The following is a 13,128-nucleotide window of genomic DNA, read 5'->3' as shown; positions in this document are numbered from 1 at the left end:
TAAAATGAAGAGCTAAAGTTGTCATTTAAATATTGTGAGAGGCATTTTGATCGATTGGGCAACAAAACCTTTTTAAACAGCATTTAATTTCAAGTTGTACTTTTATTAGAAAAAAACAGTAACTCCATTAATTAAATGAAAGGAATTATGATCTCTACAAAAATTTGAGGGGTTTCCACCTGATGTTTCCTTTGTAGGGTTCATGGTTTCCCAATGAGTGGAGTGCAAAATATCTACCAAACATAACACCTGCAACTATACATGCTGCAAAACATCACAGAAATCTAAATGACAGACGTGCAAAGACGGTGTTTGTCCATGAGAAGAGACGTGGAAGTACTGCCTCAAACGTAGTCCTTGCCAGGTTGGCCTGCAGAGCGGGACGGAGGGTAGCGTGGAGATTTCCCTGAGCTCTGACTGGAGCAGTTGCAGCAGAGGAAGGACCCTCCTATGATGATGAGACAGGCAGCTCCCCATCCAACATACAGAGCACTTCCAAACTCAAACCTGGGATTAAATCACACTGAATATTAGTATGTTTTGAGTAATACAAGTATGAGCAGATAAAATCTTTTAATTTCTCTTAAATGGGTTGTTAGGGGCCCAGCTAATTCTGTGCGTAGGCTTGCTGATCTGTCTGTGTATGTATCAGTCAACCTTGGAGTGTGGCGCCAAGCCTCGATGTCCTCAGTCGGGATATGGTGGCCAGTTCATATATGACTAGATTTACAGTGTAATCTGGACTATGATTTGGCATCTCGGTATGACTTATCTATTGATTTGTATCTATCTGGTGTGCCATCAGAGGTGTAATAAAAGCTTAATGGGGGAAACCACTAGGAACATGTAAAGTCCTGACACAAAACCTGTAATGTAGTTTCTTTGTATTTTCCTAAATATCAACTTTAATGTAACATCAAACTTATTAAAAAAATGCCAATAATGAGATACAGCTTTTTAAGTATCTGGCATTTGCTAAATAACCTTCAGTGATACATGAGGCTTAGTGAGAATTACAGGGACAGAGAAGGAGGCGCTCACCTAGAGTTAGTAGGAGTGAACGGGTCGTAGAAGTCTTGGGCTATTCTGTGTCCGTACCAAGAGGTTCCCACCAAAGCAAGAAGACCTGAAACAATGACCAGATAAACATTTTAACTGTGACTAAAGGTCACAAAGCGGGATTGTTTATGTCATGTGACACTGCAAAGCTAATTTTACATTTTACATTATCAAAGTAAAACATGTAGTGGTGTGGTGCAGTATATTAAGGGTAAATTATCTTAATGATGTGGGAATCACATGTGTTGATTCAATGCATGTGTTTGTCCCAACTGAAGGAGCTCTAACCAGCAATAATGAACATGATCCCTCCTGCCAGAGCCACTTTGTCCTTCTGCTGGGGTACATCTGCCATACAGGTGGTGCACCTCATGCCCACCGTTGCCACCATGATGGCAATAAAGCAGAGCAAGATGGAGCAGAGCATCAATCCACGAGTGCCCTGAACAATCCCTGCGGACAAAGAAATAACACAAATTTCACCTGATTAGAGGGAGTTCATTTCAATTCTGTGATTCTTGACCTGTTTTTATGCCTCCATGCAGGCAGTAACCAAGGCTGGGGGTATTATCTTCTGGGTTGTCTGTCCATCAGGGCTATTGTTGTGTTACAATGTTACAATGTCCTTTAGCAGACACTTTTATCCAAAACGACGTACATTTCAGAGCAAGAACAACACAAGCAAAGACATTGACTTAAAGAAACAACATCAGTAACCCCTCAAGAACCCTTGGCTGGATTTCCTTCAGACGTTGAACGCATGTCCACACTGATTCAGAGACAAACTGTTAGAATTTTTGAGGTCAAAGGTCAAAGTCATTGGACTTCATGTTCATTCTGGTTTCTATAAATCACACTACAACATAAACAAACCTGGTCCTTCTTAAATTACCACTGTGCTTTCACTGACAATTTTTTGCCTCCAGGAGGTGTATAACTACCAGAGGGTAGTTCTAGTCAGGCCTGCCCACAGAAACCCTCAAAAGTCCAGTGAAGAACCTACTTGTGATGTAATAGCTTTAATGCAAGCCTGCTGGCTAATATTTACCTCACTGGCCTCAAGACAGATTGGCAGCAGACTGTAGACCCCCCCCCCACACACACACACACACATACTATTACTACACTCTGTCGAAACGGAAGTGACAGAATTTGCCGGTACAACACTTTTCCAGTGTTAGTTTTATCTTTTGTAATTTAACTTTGTTCCTAAACATAGTCTGGCAGTTACATTCGTGAAAAAATGCATTGCAAACATTATAGGCTAGGTAACATTTTATAAATTAATGAATAATAGAGGTAAGTCATGTATGGACCAGCTTAAGAAGTAGATATGCAAACAATTAGCTTCGCTAAAGCTAACACAGCTAAGCTGGCCATGTAGTTGGCATTACGAGTAAGCCAATGTATCTATGTAAGCTTTAGCAAATTAAGCTTTAGCATATGAAGCTAAAGCTTAAATAGCTACATATGATATGTAGATAAGCTATATGAGCTACGTAGCTTATGTAGCTAATGTTAGTCTTACAGCTTTGTTCAAGACACTCTGGCTGCTGACTGTTCATCTCTCTCAAGGGTAAGGATTCCTAAATTTAAAGTAAAAAACTGACCTGCAAAATTACAAAACATTTCAGTTAAGTCAAGTAAACAGTCTGCTCACAGGAAAAAAAGCTCGTCCTTCATGAAAACACTTCACTTGTAGCTTATGTAGCTCGGTTGGCTGCATTTTTGTGTAGCTAACATGCTAAAGCTAAGCAAGCAAAAATGTAAGCTAATTATCTATGTAGCTAAATTAGCATTAGCTGTTTGCTAAAGTACATGATCTAAAGCTAACTTAGCTACATTACCTTAATTAAAGTAGATAGCATAGACATGTTAGCTTTAGCTTAAGCCAACAGAGGTAAAGCAAGCCACTGTGAGTGTAACTACACTGCCTGGCCAAAAAAAAAGTCGCCACCTGGATTTTACTAAGCAAATAGGTACGAGCCTCCTATTGGGTAATTACTGCATGGGCGATTATCTTTCAGCTGGCAACATGTTATTTAACCCCAGCTGATGCAGTGAGTAACTTCTCATTTCTTAAACAATGGATTTTTTCTTCCCTAATGGCACGGGCATATTCCAAGATGACAATGCCAGGATTCATCGAACTCAAATTGTGAGTGGTTCAGGGACCATGAGACATCATTTTTACCCATTGATTGGCCACCACAGAGTCCAGACCTTAACCCCATTGAGAATCTTTGGGATGTGCTGCAGAAGGCTTTGCACAGTGGTCAGACTCTTCCATCAACAATATTGAAATTAATGCAACACTGGATGGAAATAAATCTTGTGACATTGCAGAGGATTATCGAAACAATGCTACAGCGAATGCGTGCTGTAATCAAAGCTAAAGGCGGTCCAATGAAATATTAGAGTGTGTGACCTTTTTTAGGTAGTGAGTTTTTTTTTGGCCAGGGAGTGTATTTCTAATATGGGTCTTTATACAATGTAATACCAGATCAGATCTCTGACCTTGTCTCTACTTTATTGATGAAAGGTTTGCTATTCTGTAATGTTTACAATGTGGTCTTTTCATGAATGTAACTGACGGACTTTGTTTATGAACAGAGTTGAATTTTTTTTTTTATCTAAAACTGGAAATACGTTGTACAGGAGATACGAGGATGTACAGTCTGCAGCCAGACACCTCTTGGTTCCTTTGTATTGATATTCATGAGCTTTGTGAGCTTTGTTAGCATGTTTTACCAACTTCAGCATGCTTCCATGGAGGACAAGCTTTTTTTGTGTAAACAGACTGTTTCTTCTGTTTTATGAAACATGTAATCCGGTTTAAGACATCAGGTTTATAAATTTTGGTATTCTAACAGTTACAATAGTAGTAACCTAACCAAAGTTTCGATACAATTTTACTTAGAAAGTTTAAATGTGTATTTCCATTCTGACAGATGCAGCATTTCAGAGTAACGTCTGCGAGAGGGGGCATCTGAGAGATACGGTCAGCAGCCAGACCCCTCTCCATTGGCCTGATTAAGATTCATTTTTGGAACTGACTGCACCCTCCTTTTTGTTACCTTTCCTTTCTTGCATGCTAACATTTGTGCAGGTCCTGCCATGGCTAAATAAATATTATTGACCAATGGTTTACACAAAGACGGTAAGTATTTCATTAGAGGGTGTAACATGTTTAGCATTACATTTTACCTCATCGACAATAAATAATATCCTTTTTTTGTTCGTAGTGAGTATTTGGGTCAACAATGAAGTTAAACTATCATTCCTTAAGTTTTTTTTGCTGAACCCCTAGGGCCCTCTTGTAGATGGGCCCCAGAAATCTTCCCCTTTATCCCCCCTATGACTGGCCTTGGATCTAGTTTTTAGTTGGTTTAGTTTTTCTTATAAAGTTTAGAATAATTGATGAAGATTTCACATTCAAGGGTAACAAGGATGTACAATAGATAACTCAGTATCTCTAACTAGTTGTTGACAACAGGCACAAAAATAAGGGGGAATTCAGAGAGCATGAGTCATAGGTGAGATCGAAACTTTCCCTCCAGCAATTTTAAATCTGATTCTACAGATATCAGCTTTTTGTGTTGTTATATTGAAACAAATTTTACAAAACAGAAAAATAATTTGAAACAGTCTTCTTCATCTGTGGCTTTTGTTCATTTACAAAAGTTTCAAAGCAAAAGAAGTTTCTTTTGATCCGCCAGCTGCTGGTATTTGACTGACATGTCTCTGCATGCAGGAGGCAGAAGAAAGGGCATTTACCTGATCCTCCAGGCAGGTTTGAATGACCACAAAGATTGAAATGTTCTGAACAAACCACAAACAGGCCCATTCAGGATTCTTATTTTTTTAAAAGAAAGGGAAAAAATCATTACTCTTCTATCAAATCACTGTAAAAATAAAGAACAAATTCTTAAAAAATAACAAGATTCATAACTACCACCATTTATCTAGTCTATCTAGTTACCATACTTTTAGAAAAATGTGTTCATATACCCTGATTAGCTGTTTTTTTTTTTTTTTTTTTTTTTAAAGAAATCACATAAAATATTGTAAAAAAAAAAAAAAAAAAAAAAAAGGCATGTAGAAGAAATTACCTGGTAGTTGCAGGAGTGAATCATACTTTTTACACTGAATCTGTCCGGTGCTCTGAGATGCACAGGTCATCCACAGGCCTTCATACAGGGCCTGAGCTGTGATGATGTTGTCTCCTGCGTAGGATGAAGCTTTCCACTCCACCATGGCTGTGGATGCTATCGAGCCGATGAAGCCCAGGAAGGCCAGTGTGAAGCCCAGGAGCTGAATACCTGCGTTGGCCATCAGTTCACTTCAAAGAAACTACTCACAGATGTGGAAATAAACCTTTGACAGGACTGAAAAACCTTTTTAAAAGTATTTTCAAGAATCCTTGATGTGGTCCCTGCTGGTTTGGTTCGTGGATCTGATCCCAAACAGTCTACCTGTGCATCTTCTGGGAACACCCTGGAGGACAGGGAGGATCCAGGAATGTCAGGAGTCAAGGAATCTGACTGAGGTGAGGAGGAGCAGGAGGACACCTAGTGGTGGCTTGTAGATCTGCAGCTTGCAATATCAGGCAAGATGAGGCATCTCTGTTTGCACAGCACATTTCATACACTGAGGTATGAGGCTGGAATTTCAAAGTAGGATTTTGATACTATTAATAACCAAATAATATCGATACCTGTGTGGATGCTATGGCAACAAAAATACATTATATGGGCAAAAGTATTTGGTTTCAATCTGACCTGTAACACAGGTGTATATAAATCAAGTACCAAGCAGTTTCCATTTGCAAACATTTGTGATACAAAATTGATCATTCTGAGGAGCTCAGTGACTTCAAGCGTGGTACTGTGATGGATGGCATCTTTGCATTAAGTCGGTGTGTGAAATTTTATACCTGCTGAATATTCCACACTCAACTGTTAGTAATATCATTGGAAAGTGGAAGCACTTAGGAACAACAGCAACAGTGATGAAGCAGAAGACCATCTAAAATCACCGAGTGGGGTCAATGACTGTCAAGGTGCATGGTGTGTAATGGCTGAAGAGTTCTGAACTTCCTCACATCACCAGGTCCAATGCCAAGCATCAGATGGAGTGGTGTAAAACACACCAGCACTGGGCTGTGGAGTAGTGGGAATGTGTTCTGTGGAGTGACGAAGTACACTTCTCTGTTTGGCAGACAGATGGGCAAGTCTGGGTTTGGCAGATGCCTGGAGAGTGTTACCTGCATGACTGCACAATCCGTGAAGTTTAATGTATGGGGCTCTTTATCAGGTTTTGGGCAAGGCCTTTTATCTCCAGTTAAGAGCAAGCTTGATACTTCAGCATACCAAGACATTATGGACAGTGCTATGCTTCCAACTTTGTGGCAACAGTTTGGAGAAGACCCTTTCTATTCCAACATGAATGTGCCCCTGAGCACAAAGCAAAGACTATAGAGACATGGTTTGATGAATTTGGTATGGAAGAACTTGACTGACCTGTATAGAGCCCTGACCTCAGCCCCATCAGGCACCTTTGGGATGAACTGGAATAGAGATTGTGGGCCAGGCCTTCTTGCCCAACATCAGTGCCTAACCTCATGCATGCTCTGCAGAATGAATGGGCACAAATTCCCCCAAAAAGCAGGCCAAAATTTTGTGGAAAGCTTTCCAAGAAGAGTAGAGGCTGTTAAAGATGGAAAACGGGGGCAACTCCATATCAAAGTGCATGTATTTGAATGCAATGTCATGCAGTCCCTGTTGGGGTGTAGTGGTGAGGGGGCTGAATTCCTAGTTCTGTGTAGTGTGTTTTTCCACAGAGTAATGTCATTTAAATTAAAACAATTAATGTAAAATAAATGATTGCATTCAAATTTACCCCCGTTAAAGTGACTGACCAAATTCAACAGAGGTCCAGCCAACTGGTGCTAGTAGTCTCACAATTAGTGAAATGAGGACCACCTGAGTGAAGTGAATGTGTCTCAAGTAGTATAAAGAGACCTGTGTCTGGAAGGTCCAGTCACTTGTCAATCAGTATTCCTGGCTACCATTACACCATGAAGTCAAAAGAACACTCAGAGAAAAGGTTATTGAAAAGTATAAGGCACAGGGTGGATATGATAAATTCCCAAGGCTCTGGTTCAGTTAAATCCTTTTATTGATTTAGAAAATCAATAAAAAGAACAAAAACATCCAAGAGGGTGAGTAGTTTTTATAAGTTCTGTAAAAATAAGTCAACATAGAGCTTCAACCTTAAATTCTCTCACTAAAGGGTTGTCTGACTGTTTTTAGATCCAAAAGTTTCTTTGTGTTTATTCTGCAGCTCTTTCGGCTTTAGGTCTGATACTAAAGGGTAATATATGTCTCTAAAGCCTTCTGTGCTAAAATGTATCAACCAAACTGAATAAGTCAGTGTGAATATATATTATTTAAGAGGTACTTTTCAATAAAACATAAACTCAGTGACTGTAAAGTCTGATCTCCTACTTCCATGAGTACTCTTTCAGGGTTCTATTTGTTTTCTTTGGTAAATAGTTACTCAACTTGGACTCAATTCAACTTTGCATTATATAAAAGAGATGTAGAAATCTGCTCTTTTTTCTAATGTGTTTAGTATTGCAAAAAGTTTATCTACATAGTGCTGAGTGGGCTTATTTACTGTTTGCATGGTTTTCACTTATTTTGTTAGAAGTGAATGAAACCCCAGCTGGTCAAAGGTTTTTTTGTGTTGCCTCATTCATTCGTGTTGTTGTTTGCACTTTGTGTCAGCTGGCTTCAAGATCCACAAGGAAATCTGTTTCAATGCTGCAGGATCTCTGTTACAATCAGGTATGTTTGATTTCATTCTTTTAAAATAAGAATACATTTTGAATGTTAAAAATTATTTTCCGGCTGAAAAGATGGCACCCATAACTCAATGTGATTTTCTCTTTACTCATACAATCGTTGTATTTTAACAGTGAAACATGGGTAAAGAGTTTGGTCTGGCTCTTTTTCTGCTGCTTCTCTGCCAAAGAGGAAACACACAGCTTCAGTCTTGTCCATACAGATGCCAGTGCTTCACTCCCGTCCAAGTTCTGTGTGCTGAAACATGGATCTCATCTCTACCCAGAAACCTATCTAGGCAGGTCACTGACTTTATTCTCATGACATCAAGCGTAAGCTACCTAATCCCCAATGCTTTTGAGAACAGCCCCCAGCTCACCAAACTTATCCTGATGAATAATGTCCTGAGAAGTATTCACTCTGAGGCTTTCTCACAGCTGACACAGCTGCAGGAGTTGGAGATCAGTGGAAACCATCTGCTGGAACATTTATTTCTGGGGACTTTTTCAAACCAAGGGAACTTGATCAAACTGTTTCTTAACTACAACCAGTTTAAGATGATGCTTCCTGGCATATTTGACCCTCTTAAGCAGCTTGAAACTCTGCAAATGAAAGGAAACAACCTATCAGATCTGCCTGAATTTCTTTTCCTGAAGCTCAACAATCTGCGTGTCCTGGATCTGTCACTAAATAAGCTAACAGAAGTAAAATGGGAATCCCTTGCTGGTCTTGGAAAGCTGGAGACCCTGAAAACAAACTACAACCTCATCAGCAATCTAACATCCAACATATTTAACAATTTTTCCCAGCTGGTAGAACTTCACATGGAAGGGAATAAAATATCAGAGCTGGCTGATGGTATCTTCTTTGCTTTGACTAAACTAGAGGTGTTGAACCTTCGAGGAAACCTTCTCACTAGCTTCAGTGACAACGTTTTTGGCTTCAAGGCATCAAACTTGAAAGAGCTGAACCTTAAGGGCAACAGACTGGCTCAAGTGTCCTCTCTGAGCAGTTTTACATCACTCACTGACCTTATCTTGTCCTCTAACCAGCTCTCCAACCTTCCTGAGGACATTTTCAATAACACCACAATGCTGGAGAATCTGGACCTGTCTGAAAACCACCTCAGCTCGCTGCCTGGAACAATCTTCCAAGAACTATTTTCAATCAAGACAATTCACCTGAACAAGAACAACCTAAGCAGATTGGAGGCAAACCTTTTCGAGAGCCAGCTGTTTATGCAGCAGCTCTACCTGTCCGACAACAGACTTGAAACTGTCCCACCGGGCCTGTTAGACCCTTTTGTCATGCAGTGCACCGTAAGACTGCATGGAAACCCCTGGAAATGTGACTGCCACATGTTTTATCTGCATGACTGGGTGCTGAAGAACGCCTTGGACATAGAGATGCTGGACCGGGTCCTCTGTGACAGTCCCAATTTTCTGCAAAGACAGACAGTTGCCTCTATCAACGAGGACCAGCTGGTGTGTCAGGTGTCCAAAGAAGGGGTGCCTGATCTCAGAGGCTGCAGCCTACAGGCTTCTAATGACAGTGTGACCATCAAATGTAGGGTGAATAAATCCTCTCCAATGACGGTGAAAGTTCAGTTTGAGGAGGATGACGGCAGATTAACAGAACATGTCTTAACAAATAAGTCTGGACCCTTGAAATGTGACAATGAGACAGTAACTGAGAGTCTACTTGAGTAGTTTTTTGCATTAATTTGTGTTTGTTGCAAATAAGAACTCATGCATTTGCTCTTTCAAATGGTCACATTATTTCTTCTGTCAAAGTCAATACTGCAAACAAACCTCTAAGTCCAGCTGATAACTGGCTCACATGCTGGATGATAAGAAAAGTGCATGAACCCATTTCCTGTAAAGTTTAAAGTACGATCCGCTATTATTGCTTAGACGGGCTTAGCGACATCTCATTTGCTTAGGTTATAGGTTGCAATTCCAATTGATATCATTGATTCTCTTATTTATGTATTTCACTCTCTTCCAGCACCTAGATAAACAATCTGTTGGTGTGAAATAGGACAAACATTCAGACGAAAAGGGCAGAAAAATGAAGGAATGATTGAAAATCATTTTGCAGGTGTGTTGTATTGTTTAAAGTCATTTTGGACTCGCTGCCTGCATGTTTGAATATGAAGACTACATCTTTTAGACAGGAATTTTTTGAAGGAAGTTGTGTTCAACTAATAAGAGCAATCCATATGGGAACTTTGTCCAAATGTTGCTGACCTGTCCCTTTCTGGATGAAAACATTCCATCAAAATATAAGGCTAAAAAATTCAGTCTTTAGTGTATTAAAAGCTTAAAATACTGTATATATTTTAAAAAAGCACATCTTAGCAGTTACTATTATGAGCCCAAATCCAATGACCAGTGAGTTAGGGGCATAGTCACTGTGGAGAGCTGAAAAACTGGAGTGGTGCAGTGATGACGAGATTTTGTTGGCAAATCCTGGAAGTTAAGGGTTCCCTTGGCGGCGAGTCTATGGGATTTTTCTATGGGTTTCTGGATTATTGTTGAAAACAAAAACTGTGTCCATTAAAAGTTTATGAAACTTATGTTTTGGTCATAAAGATAATCTTGATAAATGAATAACATATGCATCATATTTGGTTCATAAATATAATCAATGAAAATAAAAAGCTAATGTCCCGTTTTATTGAACTACAACACAGTCGACTAAAGTTAGCGTCAACACCCGGGGTGTCATGCAGACGCGAAAAGATACAAGATTCAAAAGTGGGGCACTTTACAGATATATTTTAATTTGTAGAAAAAAATGTTAAAATCTCTTGAGCTTGTAATCACCACAGACCTTATTTCAGGCATTTAACTGAAGGCTCAGTCAAAAATCCAAAAGACTGTCAGATGAAGGAACCAGACGTGCTAAAATGCTAGCTTGCTTTGGCATTTAAGGACTCATTCCTGCACCACTCTTTACAGTTTGACTGCTCTTATCAAAATTCAGATCCTTCAATAAAGTAACAGTCGCAACATAAAAGACTACGTATAGATATTCACACACCTCAACAGGATATTGAATCCATACATATTAGACCATATCCTTTTAAGTTCAAATATCTGATTAAACTAGTGACCACATGCAAACAGCTAACTTTGTCACTGTGTCCCAAATCACATACTTCTGTACTAAATACTAAATTATTTGAGTACTTACAAGTGCATTTTTTCCCCTCTGAGAAGTAAACTTACATGCAGTATACTGGTGCACACAAACAAGTCCAAGAACAATAGATACTTCACACCCTTAATGAGCGCCACATTTGTGGCGTAGCCAATGTTGTACACAGCATGCAGGTGTGCTACCTAACGTTAGCATCTGCTAGCTAGCTAGTGAGCTGAAGCGTTATTAGAAACGGCAATACATTTCAATCAAGAAAAAGGCATTCAAGGCAAAATAAGTTAATTTAATTGGAGCGAAAAATGTTAACATAAAATAAGTTACATGATCTTGATAATGAGTGAAAACAGCCATTAAATTTTGATCATAATTGTGTAACGTCTGTCAGGCGTCTGCTTTTAGAAAATAAGTTGATGAAAACAGAGGCTGCTAAACCAATGTTACTTGCAATTTGGGAAAATACTAACCTGCCATAAGTAAGTCATTATTGCATTTAAGTGCATTACTGCCTTTACTGCCCAAGTTCCCAACCTGGGGGTCCGAGACCCTCTTGGGGGGGCACCAGAGCTTTCAGGGGGGACTAAGGGTCTTTCTGCTCTGAGGTCATAAATATTGGGCTCACTCAAACTATCTAAAATCCTAATAAAACACATAAATGGTTCATACAAAAATCTTTTGGTAATACTTGTGTTTTGGCTATTTTGCTGGCTTTAAATGTTGAAACAATTCAAATTGATGTGTATTTTTGAATGCAATAGGTCACTTTTTTCTTTTGGGTCGTGGGAGGCCAGAGCTCTTCTTAGATATGTGAAGGGGGGGCTCGATGGAGAAAATGTTGGTAACCACTGTATTACTGTATACTAACATTGTGTGAGATTTGAGACACACTGAGAACTTATTTAAAAGTTAACTAGCTAACTTTACAGCAAGCTAGCTAGCATTTCTTTAACATTACTGTTAAAGAAGCTAGCTATCATCTGCATTGCTATTACCATTACTATTGCCTTGCCCTAATGAAAAATACAACTATTCTGCCTCAAATCTTAGCTGGGCATTAGCTGGTAGGTTAAACTGGTAGGCCAGCTTGTCAAGCTGAATTAACTGGAGGTCAGCAAAGTAAAAGTAACGTGCAGTACGGTCAGTTTGCATCACTTAGCTAGGTAACAAGTAGCTAACATTACACTTGAGCTCTAATAGAAATGTCTGGTATTCTGTTGGATTTTTACTTATTATGGTGTTACAGTGAACAAGGTAAAGCAACTTTAGGCTACTGGGAGCTAGCTGACATTACTATTATTTTGCTAAACAGATTATATTACGGTAACCGGCTAACTTTACTCTTAGCCAGCATCACGCTGCATTTATCTATTTAACATTAGGCCATAATTTAGCCATTCATGTTGAACTTCTAGGCTAGCCTGTAATGAAATATCAGTGAGACAGGGGTGAAGTGTTGTCTGCTGTCGTCCTTCAACATTCCATTAAAATGTTTGGTTTTTTTCACGGCCAAATGTCTTTTTGGATCTTCTTTTTTTAAGTTGCTGATCAACCCAGAGGGAATAAAGACTTCTCAAATGCTGGCTGTGTTTATTAGCTAACTTGCACTAAGACATTGTAACAGCTATGTAATCAATCTATTTTATTCTATTTCTATTTGGCCACAAATGTAAAACAGCTCTGCTATGTCAGTAGTAACCTTATTTATTTTGGTATAACAGTGAATTTAAAGCTGGTCAAGGTGGGCCAAATTAAAATTTTATTTCTATTAAAAGTGCTGTTGAGTGATGATATAATTATCATTTTTGTATGTAATACAAAAGTATTACAGTAAAGATTGTATATTTTAAAGAATAATAAAGTCATATTTATTGTAACAATTTTAACAGCAAAGAATAAAAATACATTTGACAACATATTTATGAGTTACTGAGCATTTTAAATGTGAGTCATCCTGTCATCCAGGGGTTTAAAAAGTTGATGGAGACCATCCTGTCCTGCTCTGATCACTCCACTGCCCCTTAACACTAGGAGGGATGATAAAGAGTGAGGGAGGAGGGAA

At 39.1% G+C, this 13,128-nt stretch overlaps 2 protein-coding genes across 2 annotated transcripts; one reads left to right on the top strand and one right to left on the bottom strand.

The window, feature by feature from the left end:
- Positions 1-312: 312 nt before the first annotated feature.
- cldn1 (claudin 1) lies at positions 313-5,394 on the bottom strand. The gene is made up of 4 exons (XM_041804192.1): positions 5,172-5,394; positions 1,348-1,512; positions 1,042-1,126; positions 313-507 (listed from the first exon to the last, which is right to left on the bottom strand). Exons 1-4 carry the CDS (start codon positions 5,392-5,394, stop codon positions 345-347), a joined length of 636 nt encoding a protein of 211 aa, XP_041660126.1. The 3' UTR covers positions 313-344.
- Positions 5,395-7,776: 2,382 nt separating this feature from the next.
- zgc:153913 (carboxypeptidase N subunit 2) lies at positions 7,777-13,058 on the top strand. The gene is made up of 2 exons (XM_041802619.1): positions 7,777-7,910; positions 8,042-13,058. The coding sequence occupies exon 2, from the start codon at positions 8,048-8,050 to the stop codon at positions 9,614-9,616; it is 1,569 nt and encodes a 522-aa protein (XP_041658553.1). The 5' UTR covers positions 7,777-7,910; positions 8,042-8,047; the 3' UTR covers positions 9,617-13,058.
- Positions 13,059-13,128: the final 70 nt, after the last annotated feature.

Source organism: Cheilinus undulatus, linkage group 13, assembly GCF_018320785.1.
Source record: "Cheilinus undulatus linkage group 13, ASM1832078v1, whole genome shotgun sequence".
Classification (NCBI taxonomy): Eukaryota; Metazoa; Chordata; class Actinopteri; order Labriformes; family Labridae; genus Cheilinus; species Cheilinus undulatus.
The sequence above is the reverse complement of the archived record's forward strand: the minus strand, read 5'-3'. Positions and strand labels throughout refer to the sequence as shown.

Bases quoted from the DNA above. Each gene is read 5' to 3' on its own strand.
- cldn1 (XM_041804192.1), bottom strand. From the start codon at position 5,394: ATGGCCAACGCAGGTATTCAGCTCCTGGGCTTCACACTGGCCTTCCTG. The intron at 1,513-5,171 runs GTAATTTCTTCT...CTTTGTCCGCAG, and splicing joins TTCACTCCTGCAACTACCAG to GGATTGTTCAGGGCACTCGT. The intron at 508-1,041 runs GTGAGCGCCTCC...ATTTAATCCCAG, and splicing joins TTCACTCCTACTAACTCTAG to GTTTGAGTTTGGAAGTGCTC.
- zgc:153913 (XM_041802619.1), top strand. From the start codon at position 8,048: ATGGGTAAAGAGTTTGGTCTGGCTCTTTTTCTGCTGCTTCTCTGCCAA.